This window comes from Rhipicephalus microplus, chromosome 6 (assembly GCF_043290135.1).
Source record: "Rhipicephalus microplus isolate Deutch F79 chromosome 6, USDA_Rmic, whole genome shotgun sequence".
Lineage (NCBI taxonomy): Eukaryota > Metazoa > Arthropoda > Arachnida > Ixodida > Ixodidae > Rhipicephalus > Rhipicephalus microplus.
In genome coordinates, this window is record NC_134705.1 from 195,721,423 (window position 1) to 195,749,364 (window position 27,942).

At 44.7% G+C, this 27,942-nt stretch overlaps 3 protein-coding genes across 5 annotated transcripts; 2 read left to right on the forward strand and 1 right to left on the reverse strand.

The window, feature by feature from the left end:
- Nucleotides 1–102: 102 nt before the first annotated feature.
- Nucleotides 103–9,007, forward strand: LOC119166830 (peptidyl-prolyl cis-trans isomerase FKBP2). Its single transcript, XM_037418198.2, has 3 exons — nt 103–740; nt 5,882–5,964; nt 7,635–9,007. Exons 1-3 carry the CDS (start codon nt 445–447, stop codon nt 7,694–7,696), a joined length of 441 nt encoding a protein of 146 aa, XP_037274095.2. The 5' UTR covers nt 103–444; the 3' UTR covers nt 7,697–9,007.
- fusl (transmembrane protein fuseless) lies at nt 5,979–13,186 on the reverse strand. Its single transcript, XM_075867454.1, has 2 exons — nt 12,093–13,186; nt 5,979–7,960 (listed from the first exon to the last, which is right to left on the reverse strand). The coding sequence occupies exons 1-2, from the start codon at nt 12,952–12,954 to the stop codon at nt 7,668–7,670; spliced, it is 1,155 nt and encodes a 384-aa protein (XP_075723569.1). The 5' UTR covers nt 12,955–13,186; the 3' UTR covers nt 5,979–7,667.
- On the forward strand, nt 13,155–27,213 carry LOC119166832 (GTP cyclohydrolase 1 feedback regulatory protein). 3 transcript variants are annotated; one of them, XM_075867457.1, is made up of 3 exons: nt 13,155–13,286; nt 23,161–23,255; nt 25,835–27,213. In XM_075867457.1, exons 1-3 carry the CDS (start codon nt 13,215–13,217, stop codon nt 25,956–25,958), a joined length of 291 nt encoding a protein of 96 aa, XP_075723572.1. In that variant the 5' UTR covers nt 13,155–13,214; the 3' UTR covers nt 25,959–27,213. The 3 variants fall into 3 exon arrangements, with proteins under 3 accessions (XP_075723572.1, XP_075723571.1, XP_037274098.1); XM_075867456.1 differs by having other exon boundaries at nt 13,167–13,298; XM_037418201.2 differs by lacking the exon at nt 13,155–13,286 and adding an exon at nt 22,894–23,089.
- The last annotated feature ends 729 nt before the right edge of the window (nt 27,214–27,942 follow it).

Consider the following 27,942-nt stretch of genomic DNA (forward strand, 5'->3'; position numbering starts at 1 on the left):
CCGTGCCCTTACAGAGTCCTTTACGTTGGCAGCGCCGCCATACCCTTTGTATTTATACCTCGATGGATTGATAACGGTTAAATTGGGCGGCGGCTAACGCCACCTAGCCGCAATACTTAATGAACAAAAACTAAATGCATCTTTTTTTTCCCCTTTGATTGGTAAAAGTCAAGCACTGGCATTTTGCAGTGACGAATTTAATTTTCACTCGTGCCTTAGTTGTAGCCATCAATCAGATAACCTCCTTCTAGTTATTTCCACCCGCTTTGAAAAACGTTGACAAGGGAAGGCACCTATGTTGCCTATGTTTGCTGTGGCGCATTCTACGAAGAGCAACTGTTGAAGACCGCGCTCGAACCCATCCGAAAACGACTGGCTCGATGCAAAGCTTATATCGTTGAAGAGGTTGAAGAATACTTTTCCGTGTGTCCGTGTGCTGCCGAGATGGTTCGCTTCGGTCTGGTTGCGTGGCTCTCTGTGCTGGCTGCGAGCGGCACGGTAGTGGCGGTGTCGGCGACCTCCGAGTCCAGCGGCAACAGCAAGCGGCTACAGATCGGCGTGAAGCGACGCGTGGAAAAGTGCGACGCCCGTTCGCGCAAGGGCGACGTCCTGCACATGCACTACCGCGGCACGCTCGAAGACGGCACCGAGTTCGACAGCAGCTACAACCGCGGCGAGCCGCTCACCTTCACGCTCGGATCGGGGCAGGTCATCCGCGGATGGGACCAGGGACTGTTGGCGTGAGCGTTTTTGTTTGTTTTCTTTCGCTCTTGCATGATCGTCTGTCTGCCGTCTGTTTGGTCGACAGGCGTCAAATGACCTTTAAGCGATTTGTTCCTTTCATTTCAGCGTCTGGTAAGGTCGTGCTATTCAGTGGAGCTCTTGTACGAAGTACTGCCACAGAATTGTGAGAAAGGCAGTCTACTCACGACAGGGCCCGAGTATTTCGTTTTTGTATTTTTTTTTTCCTTTTTTAAGTGCCCAACACTTTAGGGAGTCCGGCTTGTCTATCCATTTCTCTCATGTCGCATGGTCACGCAGTAGCGTCGCTAGACGTTTCTCTTTTTTTTTTTTTTTTGAATTGTGTGTGGGGGGGGGGGGGTGGCATGTGTGCGTTAGTATGGATGTGTGTATACATGCACGTTTACATACTCATGCGAAATTGAAAAGAAGTTTCAAAAGGATTGAATCCCCTCCCCACTGACTCTCTGCTAGACTACGCCAGTGTGGATGATTCAGTCTACCTGAAACAAGGCTAAGAGTGCTAAAAACGTGCGCAGAATAACTTATTGCGGCCCGAACCAATATAAACTGCACAAACAACCAAGAATTACTCGCAATAATTTGCCTAAAATTGCGAAAAATGCTTCTACGGCGTCAGCTGATACTTTGCTGGTCATGAGAGGGCACCACTGTCTCGGCAAGCACGCGATTGCCATGAATGGATGGATTGATTAATGTGGTTGTACCCTTTAGATCGGGCAACGGCTGACGCCACCTAGCCTAATACTTAGTGAACGCCCAACTAGATTTCCCACTTTTTTTTTTCCTTTAAATAGTGAAGTATAGGACTGGTACTTTGCAGTGAATGGTTTAATTTTCACTCGTGCCTTGATTTTAGCCACCAATCAGGTTAATTCTACCCGCTTAAAGTCTTATGTTGCCCTCCCTGTTCCTAAACCCCAGGGCTTTGAAAAACTCTGCGCCATCATCCTGAACTATAGGGTGAAGCCCTTTACAGAACAATATCAAGTGTTCGGCAGTTTCCTCCTCCTCCCCGCATGCACTGCATACCGTGTCTACCCCTTCGTATGTGGCCCGATATTTCTTGGTTCGCAATGCTCCTGTCCTGGCCTCAAACAGTAGAGAACTACCCCGAGTATTATCATAGATCCTTTCTTTGGCAAATCACTTGGCTGCCCCCTGCTACGCACTTCCACAGGTTTCATAGTAGGGGAGCTGGATTGAGCACAATACTTGGAACTACACTGAAATCTGCACAAGAGCGACATAGCGCAGGATTTAGTGGGGATTATTTTCTTTTTTTGTTGCATAGCCAACAGTTGTGCTCTTCCTTCACTGGACAGTTGTTGAATGAGGATTCTTATTGAAGGTTGTTTGTTTATATTTCAGCATTTGCTAGTTTATTGGCATTCAACGTGCAGTACGATGTCTTGCAGGGAGAAACGCTAATTCGATCTAAGCACGGCAGCGAGCACAAGAGTTTCTTTTACGTTTTACATTGCATGTAACGCAACTTTTGCGAATAACTTCAAACTCTGTGAAAGAATTGAGGAAAAACCGCCAGGTCATCGCGAAACCTGCAGCGTGGTCCAATTGAAAGCTGTAAGAGTGGCTTTTCTAGAGCCTTTTTTAAACATTTTTTGGGGGCTACTACTGCAAGCACACTTGCTCGGTACCCACTACGCCATTAATTACATGAAGCATCCACTATGCCATCATTCGGGATGTTTTGGAGAAGCGTGGTACCCGCTGCATACTTGTAAGGCATTGCGTGCTCTTCGTTCTAGCTGCGGCTGTCTTCGATGAAGAATTATGTCTGAGGCCTTTCTTTGTTATAGGTTAATGCAGAACTATCCCCTTGTTGTGATATTCGTATTGTGTGACACCTAGTTGTTGCTTTACTGTTCTAAAGTGCTTTATTACACATATTCACGTAATTCCTTACCCAACTTAAAGCCTGCAAGGGTCAGTTTAAAAGGGAGCTTCAACTCCCGGCATAGTTCAGTGGCTGTCGTGGAGAGGAACCAGGTTAGAACACTGTGACATCCTGGGCATTTTCTTTATCACATTTTTTTTTCTTCGCCTGATAGCAGTTACGGACGCCAGCGGTGTATAAATACGGCACCCTTGTTGTGATCTCGTAACAGCTTTCGCTGTAAAAGAAAGAACAGACACAACAGGACGAGCTTCTTCTTCATTCTAGATTTTTGTCTTGTGCTACTTCAAGTTATTCGCAAGATAAATTTACTCACCCAAACCAATGAGCTGTCTCTGTCAGAAGGTTTTGGAATTGTGCTAGAAGAGATTCATGAACACCGGATTTAAAAAAAAAAAAAAGCAGCATTGGCAGCATCATCGTTGTGTCGTGCAGAGCAATTTCCTTTTCTTTTTACTTTTTTCTCTTTCTTGTGTCACACAGTGTCTTATATTTTTTTATAAAATAAATACTTATTGTGTTGCATGTAGCGCAATTTTCTTTTTTTATTGCCCTTTATGTATCTTGTGTTGCAGTGTCTTATATAGAATATTGCACTTAGTTGAATGCCATCCCTTTATTAGTTCACGTCATTAGTGGTGTGAAAGGGGTTGACGCACATGCTCTTCAGTCCAAGAGTTTCATGTTTATTGTGGGCTGACTGACTGAGCCAACAAGTCGAACGCCACGGATGCGATAGTGGCGTCATCTGCCGAAAGAGGACGACACGACCACTTCAGCTTAAGTGTAAAATTTAAACGCAGCTGTAACTTCTTCCTTCTTTGGGTCGATGAGTCGTGCACACCATCAACCAAGAATCAGGAAAATATACTTTGCCATCATTACGTTTTTATCGCTGAATGTGGGGCTTATATACAGTGTTTATTATGCACGACAGTGACAAATACTGCAAGAAGATCGGAGGAAGAGAGGGTATGCTGTGACTCTGAGTAACTTGAGATTTAGCAGTTCTGTTACCTTTCTGTGCAACATGAAAATGCAGTAGTTAATGCGCACTTACTTTTGAAATTCTGCCTGTACGCCTCTTGTGTTGAATTGCTCCAGCATGCTGTCATGGGAGGTAGAGGTGTTTGGTCTCAATAGTCCTCACCGCTTGTTTGTTGCTGCGTGATTTGTTTCACACTTGGTTGCAGCATAAAAGCCAAAAGAATGTAAAAAAAAATCTGCATGTTCAGAGGTGCCTACCCCCTTTTGTTTCTGCATTTTGTTCATACTTAGTGGCATCATCATAAAATGACACCAGGGTACCCTGGTGTGCAGTTTTGTCCAATCATCATAGTGTCTTGGGCACCCGAGTGCACACCAGTGAGATTTTTCGAAGATGGCATAAGGGAATATTGTTGTACGTAGATTTAAGTGTATGTTAACGAATTCTAGGTATTTGAAATTCATTTGGAAATTTCTGTTCCGTTACAACATTTTTTATAGCCACAGATTTGCAGAGATTCCCTCAGTCTTGCTTTTCAACATACACAAAATATTAAGCCCGTTTGAAAGTGTCAAGGGCCTGGGGTATTTCAGTGAATAGCAGATGAGTAACACAGCTAAAGCAATATACAACTATACTTGATCACAACTCAAGAAAAAAAAAATCAGTTTCCCAAAAGCCATCACTTTCCCTTCCATAGAGAATTTGCCTAGATGCTTGGAACTTCTGGAGCGTTTCAAAGATAGCTAACGTTCCCGTACAGGCCCGGCTGTAGTGGTCTAGTGGTTATGGCGCACGACTACTAGCCCGGCGGTTGCAAGATCGAATCTCGGCTGCATTTCCGATGGAGGTGAAAATGTCTGAAGCTCGTGCACTTATATTAAGATGCACATTAAAGACACCCCCCCATGTGGTAGAAATTTCCGGAGCCCACCACTATGGCATCTCTCATAATCATAGGGTGGTTTTGGGATGTTAAACTTGAAATATTATTGTTATTATTATTATTATTATTATTAATTTATCTACAGACGCTCATTTGTGTCGCTCATTTTCGTAAACTTGGAACATCCTGGTAAATTTCATCAGTGATTCTGACACTGCTGTGCTAAGCATAATTTTTTTGGTAGTAACAGCGAAACCTTGGCTATTCGTATGCCTAGTATTTACATTAGCTGAAAAAAAGTATTCATGCCAGCTAGCACGGCCATCTTTCACAGACGAAGGGCAGGCAAGCCATGGTGTTGTGGGCAGAGCCAACACTTTTCTTGGGTTGTAACCGAGTAATGTGGATGCGTCATGTTGGATGCATTACATGTCCTGTTATCTCTTCAAATGGTTTGTTGTCTCTCATTGCATTGCCAAGCACCAAAACTCATTTGTTCTTTCAAGAGGAAAAAAAAGATGGAAGATTGGGGTTGCAGCAATGAGATGTTCAAAATGAACGTTTGCAGGTGCCGGCGTATTTGGCAGAAGCTTTTTATCTTTTTTTTTTTTTTGAAGGGGCGGGGGGGGGACATTTTTTTAATTTTTCAAATGAGGACCAGGCAGGCAGTGTTATTTTTGTTCTTTATGCCTTTAGAAAAAAAATTGGCCTTGTTGCACCCACTGGCAGGAGCCAGCATTTTTTACAAGGGTCCATTACTCGTCCCCTTTTTTTTAAATGGCTCCAGTGGAATTGAATTGTTTATTTTTTCGGCAACAAAAGAGGTTGCCCTGGGGCTATGGCAAAAAACAACATTTAAGGTCGCCTGGCTAGGCCCCCATCCCCAGGCAGCACAATCACACAAGCAGCAGTTTAATACAAAATGCAAATAGCTTAGAAACTGTAATTCCAAACCTTATTCAAGTAACATACCTTGTGAGACCACTACTGATTTGTCCAACTCTGGCATAAACTTTATTTTATATCTGTTAAATTCGTCAAGGGCGCGAGGCTTCAAGCACATATCTGTGAGTCCGAATGTAAGCTGACGTTGATGAGGGTGTCCTATGTAACATCAAACATACCTGGGCAGAACACCTCTTTTTTTTTATTATTGAGAGCAACTCAGAGTGTTTTTACATGTGAGATTGTCAATGTTTGAAGTTTATAAATTAGCGAGATCAGCGGTGATAATTGTTGAATGTGTGTGGGGGGGGGGGCTGCTTTTCTTTTTTTTTTTACTGGCACATTTTGTTTCGCCATAAGCTTATGTGTAGGCACTTTTCAGAATGTGCGTGGGAGAGAAACGCAAGTTGGTGATTCCCCCCGATTTGGCGTACGGTTCCCGAGGTGCGCCACCAACTATTCCAGGTGAATAACCAGAATCGTTCTGAATTTTTTTTTATTTGGCCATCCTGTATAACTAGAGTACAGCTTAGATGATTGTAGAATAAAAGCTGCCGTTGAAATCGTTCCTGTTTCAGCAAGTGGGCTAGGCAGCAAAGGCAAGCATGCAAATTATGCAGGCATTCTGAACAGCATACATGGGCCTTTGTTCATTGGCCTGTGTGTGTAGATTGACCAGTGCAAAAAGACAAAACACTTAAGAAAGAATACAAAAACACAGCACTGAACTCGCAACTGTGTCTGTGTGATTTCTTTTCATGTGTTTCATCTTTTTGCATTGGAAAATCTATTATAATCATGAACCAACTCAACCGAGCAGTAGTTTTAACAATGTATATGTAGACCTGCATTTTTAAGACGCACATGATTGTAAAACTGCACCTGTGGCAGATAGCACAATTCTAATTGTTCAAATGATAGAATTGTGACACATCCTTTTGTGGAACAGCGTTAACTTTCAAGAAAACTCTTAAGAAGTGCTTGTAGTGAAAGCTTTGGATTTCAGAAAAAAACAGATTGTTGTCCATGATTTCAGTCCAGAATAGTTTGTTTTCCACAGACATGTCGCCCTGACTTCTTGTGTCTCTGTTCACGCAGACTGAGTATTCAGTGCTGTTGTGACCCATTTACAACATAGTTTATGAATTAGTCTTGTACAAACACATAATGAGCAGATAATATTTGGTTAAGTGTATAGTTATTACAAATTCGTATCCAGAACAGATTTTACTGTAAGGTAGCCCTCCGTGTGACTGGCTGCTATGAAAAAAGTAGTATTTTATGCAAGTTTTTTTTAAGTCCAGAGCTCATTTGGCATTGCAGCACTGTACTTACCCTGTAAAAGTAATGACACCTAATTAAAGCTTCAGTTTTGATAAACTCTACCATTTTCGCAGTGACATCTGTGCGCAGCGGAAGTGAGCAACATAAAAAGCATGCTTTATTCACTTGCTGTGACTCCGCTTGTTAAAGCAGCGTCATAGCCTTGTCTGCTCTGCTGTCATGCTGGGAAGGCAGAAAAGTTGTGAAGCGTAGTATGGCAAGTGCTGACTGAGCGGTACTGCACGTCATTAATTCAAGAATTCTTGTTGCTTGTAAATGCGGTATTGTGACCACAGCACAGCTTCTTTGGCACTTGTAAAAATGAAGGCACGCGAGCACCGTGAGCTGGCTTCCGTAGCAAACACTGGAACGAAGTTAAAAAGTTGTGCTTATTGCACTAAGGGAGTATTCTGAGTGTTTACCCTCAAGTCATGCCACGCTTCGGTTCTTTGTACACCTGAGAAGACAATGGGTGCAGTGGTGTGAGCATGCAGTGGTTAGCATGTTGTGCATTCACCAAACGTAGAGCGTCGGTGTTAGTGTCCCTATCTGAATCACTCGCCGTGTTCTGATGATGCTTCACTCATTGAGTATGCCCACTGTTTGTCAATCCGTGCGCTCGAGCTACTCTTCCTTTCCCAAAAATGCTGCTAATCTCCATGTTTTCTTTTACCACACAGCCGCCGTAATTCGTTACACCAACTTCATCCGTTCTCACTTAACATAGAGCAATTCAATCTGCGACATTCTCAAATGTCAACTGGCTTCTGTGGCGAGGTGACGACGTTCCATGGTCTCGTTTTGAAACGCAGGCGACGCGACACTAACGTTTGAGGTGGAGCTGGTCAAGATAGACCGGAAGACGGAGCTGTGAGCAGCTCTGCAAAGAAAGCGACGTCGAACGCCACGCCATGGCCGTCGACGGAGACCCCCCGTGTGAGAACATTGTTTGCCGCGTACAGACTTTGCAGCAGCAGGAGCGATCCAATGGCCAGCAGCGCAAATGCGGTCACGTCATCCTGCAGCCATTCATCGATGAGCATCCAAATACCTCGCCAGACGGATACGCAGGCGTACGCCGCTGCTAGGTGCCACAGCTCCTCGAAGAGACGTTGGACCCAGGATAAGCCTCTTGACGCTGATAAAAAGCAAGCAGTGAAGAGTAATTTTTTATTCGGTGTATGGCTTCTTTGAAAGGCTCAATGACCCCGATATTCAATAACCTTATCCTCCATATCGAAAACTTCATGAGATGTTGAACAATGAATGTTGTCAAAAGCACTGCTTCAGCAGCAAGACTTCTCGTCGGCAGATGCTGAAACACCTGCTAGTGATGCATATGATTATGACTGTTCTCATACTCAAAATTGGACTCCAGCAAAATTCCTTGTTTGACAATCTCTCATCACTTTGTCTCACTACCTTCTCCTGAACTTTGATAGTGTTTAGATTTCATGTGATCCGGAGAGTTTCATTGGATGTGGAGGTCACAGCTCGTGTGAGTCTTATTAACAAGCAAAAAATTAGAAGGGCCAGCTCTCTTAACTTTGATAGAGGTGCCTAGTTATTGCGAGCAAGTGTTAGCTGCAATAATATTCTTTATATGTTCGCTGCACATTCACGAAAGCCAATATATTCACTGTATTCTTACTGATAAGTTTATGTTAAGTTTAAAATCTTCAAGTCACACTTTTTTAGTGCATTTTAGTATGACATCTCCAGTATTCTGTTCGCATGACTCCCATTCACCTTTCGCAAAATGTGTGAAATTTGTGACCTTGCTGTGATTCTGGCAAAGTTGCATTTTTGCTGCATGTTAGGATTGCCACTCTTGATGGTGACATTTTGTTTTAGTGAGACACTTGGGAAAGGGTATGTGGTTGTTCAACAAGGCATGTGAAATACGCACATCAGCACCAAATGTACATTTATTGCAGATATCCTTTTTATTTGTGCCTTCTTTGGATTACTCTTTGTTAATGCAGGCCCAATCTCTTGTGTGTTGTAGTTTTGTCGTTAATATTTACAAAACAAAATGTTTCAGGCCAGAATATAATAGAACTTATTAGGTTTACTGATAATTTTTTTGCATTTGCCATGTTGAAATAAATCCTGCTTTATTATGACACTCAGACAGTTGTGGAAAGTCTTAGATAAAATACAGTTATTGTTCCATTTGCAAGAATGCCTGCCTTTTCTTTGCATTTCTAAGACAGCACACCCATTTTCCAAAGTAAACATGGTGTCCATGAGTGGGTCAGTGCGCAGTTGCGAATGCGCCATCTAACCTCCCAAGTAAAATATAGTACTCGTGATATGACAGTAACATCTACACTGAACCATCGCAATGCTTCTTCCATTCACATTTTCATGTGGATACTTTTGTACACGCGTTAGCAATTCAAGCGACCAAAACCAAAATCAGCCACAAACAGTTGGACTGCGTGTGGAGCAACACAAATGTATAGGCACTCCACCTTCGTAGTCTTCGCTCTGATGTCAAGATAAGTTGTCGCGGAGTATAGTATGACCAATAGCGCCATGCTTCATGAGCACCTGCTACTATCATGTGCACTAAAGTAAGCAATAAATTAGTTTAGACTGATAAATCATACTATGCTAGTTTCATTAATATCACTGCCATGGGTTTATTAGAAGGTGAGAAAGTAATTCAAAAATTTTGCTTTGAAATTTTTATCTGAAGTCACGATTTTGATATTATGAAGCCGTTTTTTGTGTTTTGGCCTTGTTGCCTTTATTTATGAAATTTCCTCAAGCTTGATTCTGGCTGCCCCAGTAGGCAAAGTACTTCATTTTTGTCGATTAGAAGTTACGTAATCACTAGCAGACAATGTTCAAATCTAACATCATGGCGGCTGGTGCTGCTATTTTAAGGCGACGTCACAATGAACTGTTTTTTTTTTTTTTTCGCTTTTGTTTGCTTGCCAAGCATCTTCCAGCAGCAAACTGGGCATTCCTTTAGTCCATTCGTTTCATGCAGCCGCTGCATTTGATCATTCGTTTCACGAGTTTCACATGGCGGCAGCGGCACCGCAGTATTCGTTTCGAAAGAGTGCAGCTTTCGTGAAAGCCAGGTTCACTAATTTCCTGCACCTGCTCGTTAGATAGTGCTGAGTCCGTGCAGCACAAAATGGCTGCAGCAGAAGGCACAGCCGCTTGCATTTGTGTGTTTTACGGATGTGCAACAAGTACGACAGTGAACATTCTCCTGTAGACACATGCCAAGCAATGTAAACCGCGCCGTCTTTTACGAATCGCAGCATCCACAACCCCCGAGACAGCCGACAAGTAGCATAGGGCTTGCAGGGGATCTGCACTCTCGTATTTGTTTCCGCGTCTCGTCGCTGCTGCACTTGCTGAAACATCACCTGCATAAAGACAACACCCAGACGGCACCACAGCGAACTAGTTCTGGAAGTGCGAGGTGGATCGAATTGACCTTTTGAGTCACTAAAGAGCAATTTAAAAATTGGTTTTCTTTTTAATGTCTCTTCAAGCTCTGCTGCCAGCTTTTGCACACACACAATGAAGAATTTCGCCTAAGATATGTAATGCTTGTGCATGCATGATTTGTGGAACTTTCGGTTACACGGGCTTTGGTTGAGTAATTGGTGTCATTTATGAAATAGATGTTATGATTTGATGGCTGCGATGCTCCCTTGCCAAGCATGAAGTCATGATTTTGATTCTCAATTCGGCAGCTTGCGTTTTGACAGAACAAGAACGGTTAATAACCAAAGTGATGAAATAAGCGTATGCAATGAGTAACACCAAATGGTCAAAGAGGTTCAAAAGCTCCTCATTTCAGGATTTATCACAGTCTCTGTGTTTGTGTTGATATCACTGTTGGCCAACTAGTGCATCAGTATTAGTAATTCGGTTCCTAGCGAGGCATTGATTAAATTGGTCAGACATAACAGACATAACTAGAAGCTCTACGAGCAAAGCCAGGCACAGAGGTGATGATGACAGTATGCTGCAATTGGACAAATATGGCACAGTGTGTGTTGATTCCATCTTTCTCACTGTCCTTTAGCAATGCTAATGATTGTAGGATAAGTGACAACTCATCATTGTTTTATATTTGTCCTGCCTGTCAGCCCAGAATTTGGGGTAAATCATTTAAAATTTCTTGAGGTAAATATTGCATGGGTTTTTGGTAAAACAATGCTGTCTACCAGTGTTCAAATAGTAGCAAAAAATTATGTCAATAACTTTGGGCCACTGTGTCAAAAAATCTATAAGTGGCTTCAAAAATGTAACATACAAGATCCAGTAATGGGAAATGGGCAACAAGTAATGTGTAAAGGTAAAAGCATGGTGCCACTTGTGAATGGCACATTCTAGTCGTAAAAATTTGCTGTTTGACGAAGAAAAAGCTGTTAAGTCTGTGCTTATTTGTGTTTGCCTCTTTTTGTACCAGCTGGCAGATAACCAGAATTGTTTAACTTGTGGCAGTGCCATTACGGGTTACTGTTATACTCACAAGTGATGTGGAGGAGTAGGTAGTAGAAAAATGGGGTGCGGGGAGTTGCGATAGATTTTGGTGACCCACACTGCAAACACTAGTAGTCTGATGTTTTCAATATTTTTCTCTTCCTGTAGACTATAATGAAGTTAACCTTTCATTGCTTCTACTCACTCTAAACAGTGAAGGTAATGCTTTTATAATGGCAATGTTACGCTGCAGGCCTAGGTGAATGATGTTCTCATTGCTCTTTAACTTGCAGTGCATTTTCATTGTACTATTTGTCATGCAGGCAAAGGACAGACATTGAGCAAAGTAAGGTCTTACACAGCAAGAGACAATGTATTCAGACGTTAAACTAGCACCCTCATCATGTACTGAGTAGTGTTGTAGTGCAATCATTCGGGCCGGTTGATGCATTAATTTCAATTGTCTATATTGAACAGCGTGAACACCGCATGAACGTACATACCATTTGCATAGTGGGGCATCGGAGAGATTCAAACCACCTAAAAAATTTTCAGTTTTGCATGTGTATATGCAGACACACACACATACAAGCAGGTGGGAACATGCAAGAGGAGTGGTATAATCGTTTCAAAGTTTTGTCTACATCTCTGGTCCATGTGTTCTATAGTTCTTGGCCTCGTCTTGTGTGTTTTTGCTCTTGAGCATTATGCCATTTAACTAGCAGTCCAGCCAACATCGATTTTAACTGTGTTCTTACAGGGCCTGTTCTAAAAAGTAAATAGAAATCAGGATGGATAATTAGGGGAGTTACCGTTCTTCGAAGGTCTGAATTCTTCCTCCAGAATCACCTTGGAGACTCCGGCCTCACTGTCCAGCATGTTCTTTGGAGCTTTAGTCTCTCCACCCAGACGCCTCCACAGGAAGCCTGCCGGTGCCTGCGTGACCATCAGCAACACTGTCGCCGTGGTTCCGGACACCAGCGACGCCATAGGTGACCTCCTTAGGACGTCCAAGAGAGCCCAGAGCCCTCTCCAACCGCTGACCAGCAGCGTGTGCATCACGATCACTGTCAGCATGCAATCGACCGTGAACCAGGTCCAGCCTCCTTCGCGGTCTGGTCGCCGACCGAGCCGCGTGGGTGCGTCGAAGTAGGCCCACGGCACGTCGCTTCCGACGGCGAAAGGCGGCGATGCCGACATCGTCTTTAGCGCCCCTGTCAGGGCCAGCCCCAAGCAACCGAAGACCAAAGAGACCAGAGCCGAGGGTAGAGGACCGGCATCTATCAGGTACAGGTCGTGGAGAAGCCAGACGCCTCGCCATTGCGCGATCGTCGCCACCGACAGCAGAGGAGTGTAGAAGCGACCGGCAAACTCCCGCCACGGCCGCTGCAGCGGCCGACGTCGCTGCTGTTGCGGCTGTACTTTGACGTTGGCTAGGGTTGCCTCGTCGTCTCCGATCGAGTCGAGGGCGTGTTGGGCGAGGTGGGCGGCGAGCACGAGCGCGTGGCCGATGACGCAGCACAGCCAGCCGCTGAGTAGAGGTCGCTCCGGTAGAACGAACCAGTCCAGTAGGAACCAGATGGCGCGCCAGTGGGCTACCACCAGGGGGGTGCACACCAGGAGTCCCAGCAGCGCGTCCCAGGTCGCCACCGCCAGGCCGGCAGACGACTTCATACCCTATTGGAGCGCTATGGCCCTCCCACCCGAACCCGGCACCACACTCGACTTGGCTCCTTGCTAAAGGGTCTCTTTAACACGCCGACCTGTTATCGAGGTGTGTCGACGTAGTAGCCTTATCGGCACCTCCTTGGAAGAGCAGATAGCGGGACGGACACTTCACACGTACTTGCGTTCTTAAACCTAATCGTCGCGCAGCTGTTGTCCATAAATATTTCCTTCCTTTGTCTTCCTCGCCCGAGCACGTGCAGACCACGATGCGTACAGTGCTCAGTGGCCCAGAGGAGGGGTCGGGACGATACGGAGATACGCAAGCGGATTTACTCAAGGTTTGTCGGCGCGTAAGTGTTCGCGCGGCTGCGTGTACGTGGAGCACTGTTTTACGTGCGGTATGTTATAGATGCAGGCCGAGGGCGCCTTCCTCGCACGGCGTCTCGATAAGTGAAAAAAAGCAAGAAAAGGCGGTGTGACGAAACCCGCGCACTGATACGGAGACACCACTTGTCACGACTTGAGCTCCGTTTTGTACTCGTGGCGAAGATCTCATTCCCTATTGCGAAGAGCCTCGCTATTGTCTTGTGTCTATTGGAACTCCCACCACTACTTTTACACGTCTTTAATGTTTTCTAGTCAATGGTTAAAACAGACAGATCGTCTCGGTTTAACTACCGAGCCCTCCCAGATCTTGATGCGTGCGATTGCTCCCGGTGACTGGAAATTTTTGGCAGCTTATGCTTACGTACTTTTTTCTTTCGTCTTACGGCAGATCTTGACCCGACCTAGGAGGCGGAAAGCGAATCGCAAGGCAAGCTGCGTAGCGAGTAATGTGCGTAGTGCGTCGCAGCTGACTGCCCTTGCAGAGCGATCGCCTGTTGAGTTTTCAACGGCGTAAACACTCCATCCGAGCAAGCGGCGCCACTTTTGCAGTTTCGCTTGCAAGAATGACCCACCTGTTTTCGCGAATCGGCGCGTCTCTGCACAGATGACTAGTGGCGGGATGAGAACACGACCCGGACCGTCAATCTCGCCATTTTGTTGCCTCTACTTCCGCGGACCTAATCTAAACTTCCGACCGCGTACGGAGATCACTTCCAAGTATGAACACCTCTTAAACTAATCAGTACTGCTAATCATTCTCGCACTATTTAAAAAGTAAGTTTGTGTCCCACTCTGGTAATCGCGAACACATTTAATCGTGCACGTTTGACCTGTCGCTTTCAGTTGTGAGACATTGATATGTGTATATGTGTTAGACGGTACGTAACATTTACGTACTCGGCACTCAAAAACGATGCGCTTTTGAAGTCGTGCAACGTAGCCGACCTTAACCTTAACAATGCTGAATAATAGAACACTCACCGAAACCTCGCGCACGTCCTGTCTGCTTGTCCCCACGGATAATCGCCATCGATATTGCGTTCACTTCCTGCAACACCCCGCGTAGGTAGGTGAGAATTACTATGGTTGTCCTGATAAGCTCGAAAGGGAGAGTTTTTCTACTACATGATGGCGTATAAAAAAGCCCTTCCGTGTCCTTATCGTCGTATTATAGCTGTACAGTCGGCGTCAGAAGTTTTAAGAGTCTACTAGCTCAGGTAAAACTTTCAATTTCTCGGTGAGTGCGCAGTGCATGTTATGTTGGTTCGTTTCGGAACAATCTGAATTCAAAGATGCCTTCCGAAAAAGCTCATTGTTAATCTTTTTATTTTTTTTCATATGTCTCTTTGGCCATGAACTTGTCACGCAGACTCGAGGTCACCGTATTACGGAAGCCGTGTTTTCACGAACGCGACCGTAGCAAGTCGCATTTCTTAAACGCATCGCGGCGTGACATTATGCGGCAGAATTTACATCCCATTTCGCGCGAAACAAGTCGAAGATGTAGTATACTTTGGAGAGTGCGTGCAAATTTGGCAGCCGAGCCTCGGGCAGAGCAAACTCCGTGGCAGACGTGTAGCTTTTTCTCACCGTCGATCAGGAGCGGATACAGCCACTCATTATAGGGCGTGCGGTCCATTGAAGTAAAACGGAGGGGTGGGGGTGGGGGGTGGAATAGTTACTATCATAATTGTATTTTCAACCACCCAACTATGTTTCTCAAAAACGTGATCATAACTTAAAGATACGCAAGATTCTATTTGGGGGTGACGCTTTTCGCTACTCTTTTTTTTTTGTCCGCACTAGTCAGTATTAATTCAAGTGATGATTTTTTCCATGCTTTATTAATTTTCTTTGTCTTTGATTATATGTACTCAGCCCTCCCTGCTGTAATGCCTTATGGCGAAGCAGGTACTTTAAATTAAATAAATAAAAAATGTCTGAGGTTTTACGTTCTAAAAGTACCATATGGTTATGAGAGACGGCATAGAGGGTGGCTCCGGAAATTCCGACCACCTGGTGTTCTTTGACATGCACCCAAATCTAAGCACACGGGCCTACAGCATTTCCGCCTCCATCGAAAATGCGGCCATCACGGCAGTAAGCACTGTCCTCACATGAACCCCATAACAGCATAAATACTGTTTATCGGTGTCTACAAGGGGACCCACTCGCATGTTTAATCGGTTCTCTAATCGTAATAAATTGAATGAATTTAAACAGATTACGGGCTACCACTCTTGAGATGTAGGCACATTTTGCAGTGCTATGCTTTTGTTGAGAATGGGCAGTGGCGTATGCATGGGGTGTCGCATAGTGACCGTGCCCCCCTCCCCCGAAAAAATATTTCTGCCTACGCCCTGGTAATGGGGTTGAGTCGCAAGTGTGAACGCAAATTAGAGGCACGAAAGGAGGGCTGACACGGACTTGGGGGGTCGATTTGTGCTGCACTTTTTTTTTTTGCGGCGAAAACATCGCCTGGCAGTGATCTTTTCGCCGCTAAACCGACGCTTCTGCGGTCTCAACGGCTCCGCAGCGAGCAGATTCTGGCTGCATGTCTACATACACATGACTCAAGACTCATTTTAGTGGTCGTATTATCCAATGTGCGGCAAAAACGTGATCGTCGCGTGAAAATGCGTTATTTCCAAGGGTTGCTGGCCGGGAATGAAACCAAAATGCGCGTCATGCGGAATCGCATCAAGTAGAATACACTGCATACACGAGTGGCATTCCTGCCATCATCGATGTCGGCCTTGACGATTCGCGCCATTGGCAGCTGCCGTTATAATTGCTGTGGCACGTGTGACACGGCGACGCCGAACGTAAAAGGGTGCGAGCGGCACCTTTCCCACGGCCTCGTCGCTGTGTCCCCAACACAATATGCGAGGAGTAGCAAACGAGGATTCATTTGATGTGTGGGGTTTAACGTCCCAAGTCCACCGTACGATTATGAGAGACGCCGCAGTGGAGGGCTCCGGAAATTTCGACCACCCGGGGTTCTTTAACGTGCACCCTAATCTGAGCAGACGGGCCTACAACATTTCCGCCTCCATCGGAAATGCAGCCGCCGCAGCCGGGATTCGAACCCGCGACGTGCGAGTCAGCAGCCGAGTACCTTAGCCACTAGACCACCGCGGCGGGGCTTTGTAGTAAACAAGGACGCTACGGCGATCTAGGGGTGACTTCACTTCCGGGTCGTTACTGCCGTCGTAGCATTTCGGGTGCGCCGTGCTACGTCCGTGCATTCAGTAGTAATGATTTAAATTTCCATTCCGATGATAATTTCCAGTGTTTCCAGCTATAGCTGTCTGCGTAATTAATTGATAACAGTAGATATAAACGGCCTATAGACATTTCAAAGGAGGCTCCTGAGGCGCCACCGTAATCCTCTCTGGGCTGTGTGGAATGGGTGTGACCCCCCCCCCCCCCCCCCAACGCTCTGCCGAGGCTGTGACACGTCACCATAGGCAAGTCAGTCCCATACATTGACGATAAGGGGGGTGGGGGGTTGCATGAGTGTTATTTCCAAGCGGAGGAAGTTATTTTCGCTTTATTTCCAAGTAGACGCGTGGCTGTGTGGTAGAACTGCTTGCCCGCAAATGCCCTGGTTTCGATGCTCGTTCGGTCGTTGAATTTTTGATCATGTCAAGTATTTTATTTGTGCATTTTTTCACTGCATTTCTAAGCAGAAAAAGTGCTGTATTTCGAGGCAGACGAGTAGCTGTGTGGGGAACACCTACTTGCCACGCAAACGTCTCCGGGTTCTATCCTCAATCTGGCCCGGAAATTTTATTGTTTATTTTATTTGCATCTTTTTTCGGTCACGTGCAAGGTGATGATTTTTCGCTCACAACTAACGAAGCCGGTGCCGGAACTTCTGCGAAACGAACTCTTTAACGCTGTCGCGTTAACACGTGCCAATGTGGTACGGTAAAAAAAATTGGGACAGCTGCGCACCAGTGGTGCGGATATTGAGGATACAGTGGAGCTGGCGGCTTTCTCCCCCACTTCCTTTTCTCACCTTTCGTCATATGTATATATACTACACTACGCAACACCGTCACGACGTGGCGGCGCGCTCTTTCATCTCCCGCGCGTACTTTGGCCCGCGGAGAGGAGGGGGTGGACGCTCACTCGCGCGCCCTTATCTCGCCGTGGGGGGATCGTCCGTCTTGGCTGGTCTTGGGTTTTCACCCGAACGATTCTGTTGTAGTTACCGGACGCACAAAGGTCACTGCAGTCGTTGCACAGTCTCTGCTTGCGAAAAGAGCGTGCTTTTCAGATGCAGTGAAGTAACAACTGAGACGCTTATTCGCGTTCGTCTCTATCTGTGAGTACCTTTCGTGCGTCATTTGTGCGTGAGAAACGCGGGATACGTTTTCATCTGCTTGCCATTCTATGCGTTACATTCCAATTTGTTGCAATCACGTTCATTGCTTTGCCTTTGCGACAAAGCTGTGACTTTTTACAGGATGCCAGAGATGCTGCACGAACCAAGGAGGTATTAATACTTTTTTTTTTGCTTTATGAAGTGTAATTTCGCGTTTTGGGTGTTTGAAAACGTCGCACATTTTAGGTGCACCTCATAGTCAAGATGACATCTTCGCCGACTTTAGGTGAGCGTGCGTTGCGTTTCTGCTATTCCGACGACTGGACGAAGGAGCTGGTGTCGAATTTCACTCCGAAATGGCTGTGTAAGCAGACGCAGCAAGTTCTATGTTGTGGTATTATTCGAACACGGCCGTCATTCGAAGAGCGATTCTAGGCGGACTACTTCGCGAAGGAGTACGTGTGCAGTAGCTCGGGCCCCGTAGTTTTCCCTTGATTGCCACAGAAAGTCGTCCACGAGTATAGCTATGGTCCGATAGCTATACTATTGTGACGACGCGGGATTGACGATCAAACGGAGAACGACAAACAGACTTTTTCAGTAACTGCAGAAAAGTCAGCAACGCCTTCTTCGTCCTTGTCCTGGCCAAGTGTCTTTGCACGGCTTCTTCGTCATCGCCACTGGCACATACGCGCGTCACTATCCCGTACGTGGTGGCGGTAAAGATTTTATTTTTCCTTTGTAAAGGAAAGGGGCAATAGGGCAGAGGTGGGGAGAGGTTGCTACACTCGGTAGTCCTCCGCAACCCCCTCTGCCCAACCCAGGATGGCCTCCTGGACGTTGGGTTTCAAGCTGCGGGAGAGGGAATGTCTAAGAACCCATTCTCCCTTCCCTCCAACAAGTAGTGTTTTATTAGGAGCTGTTTGGCGCATACCCTATTTCTGTGGCGCATACCCGCGTATTGCATGGGCATGGGCGCGTAGGCTGGAGGGTGCAAAGAAAGCACTTGCCCCCCCCCCCCCCCCAAAATGCAGAGCAAGTCAGGGAGGAGAGAATGAAAGCAGATCGGGACAGTATGGTAGGTTGGAAAGAGAAAGTACTGCACTTCGCGCATCTTTTCTGTATTGTCCCTGAGCGGAGCTTATTTTCTGAGGAAGGAAGAAAACAATGGAGGCATGCAGACGATGCTGCGAAGCTTCATCTGCACTGCTTATCGCGGTCGGCTATTTGTCTGCGCGAACGCTTGCTCTGCGATAAGAGAAAACGTGCTCCCGTTGGTGCGGCATAGAAGCTTCCTATCTCTTCCTCTCTTTGTTTTTCAGAGGGAGATAAGGGCAATGGTAAATACACGTGTGAGTGCCCTTGTGTGTTTATGCCTTCATCCCTTGTGTGTTTATATCTTCGTCGACAAGAAAAGGCTACAGATTTATTCATTTCATTCATTCATTCACTGTTTATTCAGACAAAAACAATGATTGCCTAGGTTGAAGGGACTAAAGGCAGATTACCTCTGCCTGACTAAGGTCCCTCCACCCATACATTTGCTCAGGTGAAGTGGAACAAAAGATACAAAATACATTCTGCTTTTGAATGAGGGGACACAAAATTCAAATTCAACAAGTATAACAGATGTCGACACATACGTTTTAAAATAACACATTACAGTCATCACCAATTTGCAGTACCATATATATATATATATATATATATATATATATATATATATATATATATATATATATATATATATATATATATATATATATATATATATATAAGGGAAAGAAGTGTATACCTAAGGGCTCGTTTTTCCGTGTTTTAACACAATATTAATGAGATATAACAGACAGTAATGCCAAGGAATGTACAGGGGAAGTTGTTAGAACCGATGGAATGTAAATAAGAAAGAAAAGTGGATGAAAAAATAACCAGCCGTGAGCAGGAAACGAACCTACGACCTTCGAATAGCGCGTTCGATGCTCTAACCACTGAGCTACCACAGCGGCCTTCCCTCCATCCACTTTTTTGGGTTTATATGTGAATTTAGAAGTAGGAGTGACAGTCAGCGCCATCTATAAGCCAAACGGCGAGTGTGAAAACACTCTTATGCGCATGTTTTGGCGTCACGTAGCACGTGAACTTATTATGAGCGGGCAGCTGATTAATTATCCCTCTTATACAACCTAAACACACCAAGTCTGCCAGTACGAGACCCTCGTTCAATGAAATAAGGGAAAGAAGTGTATACCTAAGGGCTCGTTTTTCCGTGTTTTAACACAATATTAATGAGATATAACAGACAGTAATGCCAAGAAATCTATAGGGGAAGTTGTTAGAACCAATGGAATGTAAATAAGAAGAAAGAAAAGTGGATGAAAAAATAACCAGCCGTGATATATATATATATATATATATATATATATATATATATATATATATATATATATATATATATATATATATATATATATATATATATGCAACAAGGAGAAATTTCTGACAGAATGAGGTGTAACCTTGAAACTTCGTATTTATTGACAGATAATGACATTTAGTCACAGCTTCGCGACTCCAGGCGTTTCAATCGCGACACATGCCACTGCCGTAGACTGTGGAAACAAAAAAAAAACTTAGAAAGTATTTTTCATACATTTATAATCAGTCGCATGCGTGTGCGCACAAGCCCCAACCGCCACGCCACAATCATTCGAGGGTGCGCCATGTCTAGCCCATAGCTACACACGAGTGGCACACCAAACCCTTTCTTCCCTCCCCCCACGCCCCTAAAAACTTTTTTTCCTACGGCCTTGCTTTACACAGTCGATCCGCAGGCACTTGTGGGATGAATTGCCACTTCACACACACACACACACACACACACACACTCACACACACACACAAAAGGGGGACACGGTCACGACGCGCCTTCATTCAAATTTCATCTTTCATAATTTCGCGGGCTTCTATTTTTGTCTGGAAAACAACCAAGGACATTTCAGCACGAAGTAAATGCTTCCCTTTCTAAAATTATATTTTGGCCACCTAGAGCCCAAAATTGATATGTTTTTTTTTATGATTAAACGAACGATTTTTGTACACATACAAACGTACGCACGAACATACATAAAGTGTGAATGCCCCCACCCCCTCCTTGCCCGAAAACAATTTCTGTACTCTCCTTCATGGTCGGCTGGGAATGTGCGGTTAGAAATGATTTACAGTCGGTTAAAGGGTCTGACTCGGTCAGTGCAGCATCCAAGCTAGCTGTTAAGACGTCAGACTTTTGGGTTTCGCGGACACGCAGCGCCACCTGTCTACGCAGTTTTGAGTAGTGCAAAGCCCGACTCCCTTGCACATGTAACTTAGAAGTGTGGCAGCTTGGGCTAGTTGATATGGCATGACGATAGTTATAGCGCGAGAACAAAACGACGACACAGGGACAAGAAGGACACTCGTGTCCTTCTTGTCTGTGTCGTCGCTTTGTTCTCGCGCTATAACTATCGACATCCCTTGTACAGTTTGCTGCGCAGCCAGGTGCAACTACAGCCCACGAAACAACGATTGAGTGTAATATTAGATGTATTTGCGTATTTAACACTCAGAAAAAGAGCTACCAATTTCTCTCCGCTGGTCGAACGCGTCACTGAACCGCCGTGAATTTTTTGTTGGTTCACTCGCCTGAACGACGACGAAAACAAGAGCAGGCGCAAAAGCTCCGCGCTCTACGAGAAAAAAAAAAATATATATATATATATATATATATATATATATATATATATATATATATATATATATATATATATATATATATATATATATATATATATATATATATATATATATATATATATATATATATATATATGCGCTACTGTTGCGTTGTGAATTGCCACGGACGTTGTTCTTTGCGATTACCGGAGCTATCTCGGAGGCATCGGTTTTGCTTTTTGTTGTACACTGAGAACCATGTATCCCGATTTGCAGTATATACGAACAGAAGACAACCGTCTACAGGGCATTCGAGCAGGTGTAATAAAACAGTCCTATGCACAGGAAGCGAAAAATCGACGGAGAATGCAACTGCAAAGCGAAAATCACCAGGGCTATTCGTGCCGGATAAAGCGAGCTTCGTACCACTGATCGCATAGATTGTTCGTATGCGCACTTCATCGTTTTGGCATCATGTGTATGCCCAAGTTTAACGCTTTTAGGCGTTACAGAACGCACGTCGGAGTGCTTGCCTTGAACTCGATGTCATGCAATGCTCGTTTGCATTTAAATTGCGAGTTGCAGCACGCAATAAATGAAACATCTTTTGCATTGTGCCCGCATTTCGTTTTGATGAGCTCCTTACTTCTATGAAGCGAGGCTGGATTGAAGAAAGAATCTTGCCAGGTCCTTGATTTTCAGGAAACCACGCCTCAAGACTAACGAAAGAGGAGGGCACATGCACGTTCGCTTGCGGACGGCTCTCTTTGCACTACCCATTTATGGCCGGCGCGGCAATGGGGGCACTGGTGGCGGCGTTTTTCACAGCGCCGCCTGGGCAGAGTCTGACGTCCCACAAAAGCAGCGCGGAAAAGCGCGGCTACCGCCCGCGCAAGCACAGTCCTTCCCCGGTAGATGAATATTTATGCGTCAGTCGAGCGAAACCGCTTTGCTGACACGCATGGAACAACGTCATTGTTGCATGCACAGATTTGATCTGTGTCACCAGATAGCGGACTTACTACGTGGCCTAATCCGTCCGTTTCGTCTTAGAAGCAATAACTTGACATGTAGTCAGAGAACACCGTGTAGTGGTGATAGGCAATTTAACTATAGAGTAGTACCAGTATTGCGATCAACATCCATTACCTAAGTTCGTGTTTCCCGCCATATCGAAAGCGCCGATTACGCAGGAGAGAAGCTACACTTACGCCTTTGTTGTTCTGTCATACTTTGTTGATCCAATTAAAACAATGTTTTTCATTCGCGCTAAGGGTTACAACTCTGTCGTTTTACTCTCACAAACTCAACGTATGTTGTGCTAGAGCTCAAAAAGAACAATAATAAAAGTATCAACGTTCTATTAAAAAAACAAAAAAACGTTCAATTTACGGTCATAAATATTGCATTTACCGATTGTCGCGCTACCTACGGGCAAAATTTTAAACTAGGAAAGGAATAATAATAACGTTAAACTTAACAGTATTACGTTTTTGTTTCACACATGCCAGTGGGACTGGCGGTACAGTTGGTCAACAAGCGTTTCAAAGCTCGAAAGAAAAGGACTTGCGTGACACAAGTAGACAGCGCGTATGCGCACGTGGGTCGCGCGACGCAGCTGACGAAGCCGTTCGCGCGTACGGACTTTCGTGCTCAGTAGTTAGCCGGGATTCCGCGATGCCGTACCTGTTGATCTCAACCCAGATCCGACTGGTAAGCAGGGTCTCCGTGTGTGGAGCTCCCGACAACGCTGCACCGGTCTCATTAACTCATTTGCCGCGCAGGAGAACGGGCCGACCATCGTAGGAGACCGAAACAGCGATCCCACTCTGATGGAGCATCTCTGCGCGCGGAAAATCACCCAGCCCGGAAACGACTTGTGAGTGCTTTCTTTCGACCGGGCACCACCGCGTAATATGCCCCTACTGCTAATTGTTTCGCTAAGGTAAAGTAAACACAAAAGACGACCGAGTTGCCGCTGTTTGCGGACTCTCGGGCTGCAAAGGAAATCGGTGGAGCGCCGCAGGCACATCTTTGTTTTCGCGTTATGATGTGCATACGGTGCTTCTCACAACCGCTGTAGTACCTCTGACGGCATGCAATTCGTAACGAATATCGAAAAAGTCTTCTCGAGAGACTGTCGAAAGCGTATGTTGTAACTCGAGAACGTTATCGAATGTTAATTGGAGGGCGTGCCCCTGCAGCTGTCACGGTCCTTTGACTCGGGTTTCCAGCAATGACTCGCTGTGAAGGAAGCAAGCACTCGATCGCGTGTAATGTTTTTACGTTTGATTTTTTGCTCGACCACGGAGTGTTTTTTTCGCGTTCTAGTTGAGGTTAGCACGCGACAGAGCGTGTTTCCGTCAAAGTACGGAAACGTACGATGCTATTTAAGGGCTGATATCGCCCGTCGTAAAAGACACGTGCCGCTGTTCGGTTAGTCACTTCGAACCAAGGTCACAGTCTAGTACTGGAGACGACGGTAATTGGAGACCGAGTTGCTAATTGCACCGTTTTTTTTTTTTTTTTCGGGGCGCGCGCATTCTTCACGGTTTGTCGCAGCGATACGTGAACGGGCACTGGCCGAATGCCGGCGCCTTTACGTGCGTGAAGCAGCGTGCGGATTGCGTGCGAAAGACGACCTTGCGTGAATGTCCGATAAGAAACGCTCTTGAACGAAATTGGCAGCAGCAATTGAATGCATTTGCATCTTTGAGGCCAGCTGCTGTGAACAATTTGTGTGCGCGTTCTTATGGTATTGTAATCATCATAGCAACTATATATCTTCTTTTAATAGTTAGTAGTACTTAGCTTAAGATGGACCACTAAAACAGTGTGACATTGCTGAATTGTATGATAAACCAAAATCCATATTTCACTATCATAATCCTGCATGAACACACTTACCAACATCACATATCCATTGGGAATTGGAAATTTATGACACAACACCTATAACAATCCACAATTTCATTTTTTCATAAGAAATCTTTTTGTAAGAAATCGTTCAATAAGACATTTGCCTCGAAAGGTATAACTAAATAGTAAGTTGGGGAGTTTGTGTTTAGAATTTGCCATTTTTAAATATTCCATCAAAGATAAATATTCCCAGCTATGGCTGGTATAGTACAGGCCGTGTAAGCATAATTTATTTCATCGAGCAAGCTTCCAAACATGTAAATTATGAAAGCTATTACATATTACATAATGCAGGCCTGGCACTCCTGGGCATGTTATGACTGTAGCATACTTGCTGAATACATGTGCGCTCTTGGCTCATTACTTTCGCGCTTTACCAAAACTGATAGAAGTGCAATTCTTCTAGGAGCACCTGCGTAGTTTGGTTTTGTAGATTCACGCTTGGAGGACCCCAGCTGCTCAAAGCTAATCCACAGTGCGTTAAAATTATGTCGTGGTTTTGGCATGTGAAACCCCATAATTACACTGCATTGCCAAAATACCATACACAAGAAGGTTCTGCTCTTCACCTCTGTAACGGTGCATGTTCATGTAGACAGTACTATCTGACTATTGCAAATGCGATCCCACACCAGGTAAGATAGCCCAGCTATAGCTGGACTAATGCAGCCAATGTGCAGAATCATTCTCTAATTAAGCTTCGTTGACTTTCATTATGTATAAAATCTCGGACCCTATGAAGGCAGCACATCACACATTAATTGTTGATAAAAAAAGGGGGAGGATTTTCTCGAGGAGATCGTTTATACTTTAGAAACAAACAAATGAATTGAACTTGCGGTTAGGCCATGGATATCGCAGAGTATGTTAATTTATCTTTTTGACTGTATTGTTTTTACTGTAACATAAATTGAGATGAAATGAACGAAAAATCGTCCTTTCTATCGGTGGGATCAAAATCTATAACCTTCGAAACACAGAAAAACCTGACAAGGTAGATGGGGAAGTCTTAGCTTAAATGGTAGTTTTGGAAGCATAATTTGAACGTTGTGGGTTTACAACCAACCGATCGAAAGGCGATTTTTTCGTCGTCTTCAATTCACTTAAATTTACATCACAATTAGTACGCTACAGTTAAAGACATCAATTAGTATCATATATGCTTTTCCTTGCTTAGTTTATCGATCTGATTCATTTGGTATTGTCCACAATGAAAATTCCTGCGCCTTGCCGAGGTGGTCTAATGGTTATGGCACTCGACTGCTTACCCGCAGGTCGCGGGATCAAATCTCGGCTGTGGCGGCTGCATTTTCGATGGAGGCGAAAATGTTTGAGGGTCGTTCGCTTAGATTAAGATGCGCTTCAAAGAACCACAGGTGGTTGAAATTTCGGGAGCCTTCTACTATGGTGTTTCTCATAATCATATCGTCTTGGGATGTTGAACTTCGGGTGTTATCATTAAAATTTCTACTCCAGTCTGTTGTGCGAATGCATCATAAGCTGTACTAATTACGGATGGGTCTTGTTCTCCCATTTTAGCCCTGAGTACCGGACCGACGACCCGCCTCGCACAGTGCTGAACAAGCTAGAGCTGATGGGCTACCGCGTGGTGGCAATGTCTGGCATCGGCCAGACATGCATATGGACCTTGCACAAGCAGTGATTCCGCTTGCCACGTCATACCGTGCTTTGCATTTACCGCTCGTGATCATGGCTAGCATTGATCGCTTGTCTTGTGCTTTCGTTTTACACCTGTTTTGTCTCGAACTACTTACAACGCCGCTGCTTGCATCAGCGCTTCTCTCGCACTTTTGCTTATTGTTCATTTTAAACTGCTGGCAGTTCTGAGTTATAGGGTCCACTTGCTTTACCTGGGGCCAGACCACTGCTGATGTGACCTTTCTCAAGCATTCATGTAACTTTGCCTCATTGTGATATACTGTGGAGATTTTCATGTTCCTCCACACTAAGTTTCCATTTAATCTCCAATAGGATTTGAAAATGGCCATTTTGCTGATTGGCTGGCATGAAAGAATTTTAGATGTTCAGAGCAGCAACAGCGAATATATTTACACCTACAGGCGGGTGTGTTCTTTTGCCTGTTATGCGTAGTAGCATGGCCGGGGTGGAGGGGGAGACATTTTTTTCCCTCGTACTTTCTTTTTTTTCAAGCCCAAACATATATAGACATTGACCCTTTTGCACAGTGCCAGTAGCGCTATTGACCACATGCAGCGCATATAATGCTAAACAAGAGACCATATCTGTTCAATTGCCATACCTGAAATGTCGCTGCTGAAAAGCTGGTCTTTACTTTTAACGGTTCCAAAGTGGATGGCCCGATGCCACACCGACGACCAATTAAATTAATGGCAGCTGAAGTGTAGATACGAACAATGAATGTGCTTGCTTTACATCTGCAATGCTCACCACCTTCAGTCTCCCCTCTTTGTCCTGCTTTCTGCACAGTTTATGAATCCCTACCAACAGTCCTGAATTTCCTCTTTGGTTCTGCTTTTCTGAACTCTTAACCAGTGCAGTTTGCAACGACTCCTACTTGGTATATGAACATTGTGATAGTTTACCGACGTAGCCATCGCACTTCACGCTAGAGCAAAGCAGCCGCGTGACGCCAAACGCAACTGCTGCTGCTTCTCTGCTGTGGGTTGCCGGAGAGCAATGTCAAGTTACCGACACCAGGGCGCATATCAAGAAAAGGTGAAGCATTTACAGCTTCCTGTTATGTTCAACATGACTATGCGAGATGTGGGTCAACCAAGGATCAAACACCGCGGTATTCATGGCGTATTCTGCCGAAGCAGGGAGACCTTGTTCAAAGTACTGAGGAACTTACTCTCATTGTTGGCTTATCAGGCTTCTTTGTAGTTTTGTTGCTAAACATAAATTTTTATTTGTTACGTGCGTGTCAAATGAGTCACTCCTTTATACATCTTTTCAATTTTTGTAATCATATGAAGTCTAGCATAAAAAATTACTTACGAGACTAAATGTACATTCTGCAAACATACTCTTGTGCAATGTCCGTGTTTCACATTTTTCAAAAGACTTTTAGCCTATATCATAGCACCCTCTTTTTCTTTATCCTAATCGCTTCTATACTGCTAGAGAATGCAGTGACAAGGAGAGTCGCTGCATGGGAGGAACATTTTCTTTCCACATTGTTTTCACATGCTCACTTTAATTTTGTATGTAGAGTGAAGATTTTTTTCTGTTAACATCGTTGCTCTGAAAGACTATCGGTGTCAATATACTTATTTTAACGCTGTGATCTTTGGTACATTCCACATACGACGACCTAGTCACAATCTAGGCTGCAAGATACAAGGTTTCATTTAGTGATTAGTGCTCGGGAAATCTAATTCAGCGGCATGCTACGCGACTGACAGCCTGGCTTTCAGTGCATTTGTGAAAGTATGGAAAGACAGATTGAGAGGCCCAGGCAGACCTGGTTTCCTGAGCTCCACTTAGTCAAGCTAGGCAAAAGGATCTTGCAAAGGGTGAAGACAAAAGAAAATTCAACGAAATCATGTGTGTGCTATCCACAGTGATGAAAATGCTGCTCCAAACAGGAATTTTTGCTATTAATTGCTGCAAACCTGCTCTCAAATGTCACTGTGAGAATGATG

Excerpts from the sequence above, each read along its gene's own strand:
- LOC119166830 (XM_037418198.2), top strand. The coding sequence starts at position 445 with ATGGTTCGCTTCGGTCTGGTTGCGTGGCTCTCTGTGCTGGCTGCGAGC. Across the intron at positions 741-5,881 it reads TGGGACCAGGGACTGTTGGC|AATGTGCGTGGGAGAGAAAC; the intron begins GTGAGCGTTTTT and ends GGCACTTTTCAG. Across the intron at positions 5,965-7,634 it reads TGCGCCACCAACTATTCCAG|GCGACGCGACACTAACGTTT; the intron begins GTGAATAACCAG and ends TTTGAAACGCAG.
- fusl (XM_075867454.1), bottom strand. The coding sequence starts at position 12,954 with ATGAAGTCGTCTGCCGGCCTGGCGGTGGCGACCTGGGACGCGCTGCTG. Across the intron at positions 7,961-12,092 it reads ATTCAGACCTTCGAAGAACG|CGTCAAGAGGCTTATCCTGG; the intron begins GTAACTCCCCTA and ends GCTTTTTATCAG.
- LOC119166832 (XM_075867456.1), top strand. The coding sequence starts at position 13,215 with ATGCGTACAGTGCTCAGTGGCCCAGAGGAGGGGTCGGGACGATACGGA. Across the intron at positions 13,299-23,160 it reads TACTCAAGGTTTGTCGGCGC|GAGAACGGGCCGACCATCGT; the intron begins GTAAGTGTTCGC and ends TTTGCCGCGCAG. Across the intron at positions 23,256-25,834 it reads ACCCAGCCCGGAAACGACTT|CCCTGAGTACCGGACCGACG; the intron begins GTGAGTGCTTTC and ends CTCCCATTTTAG.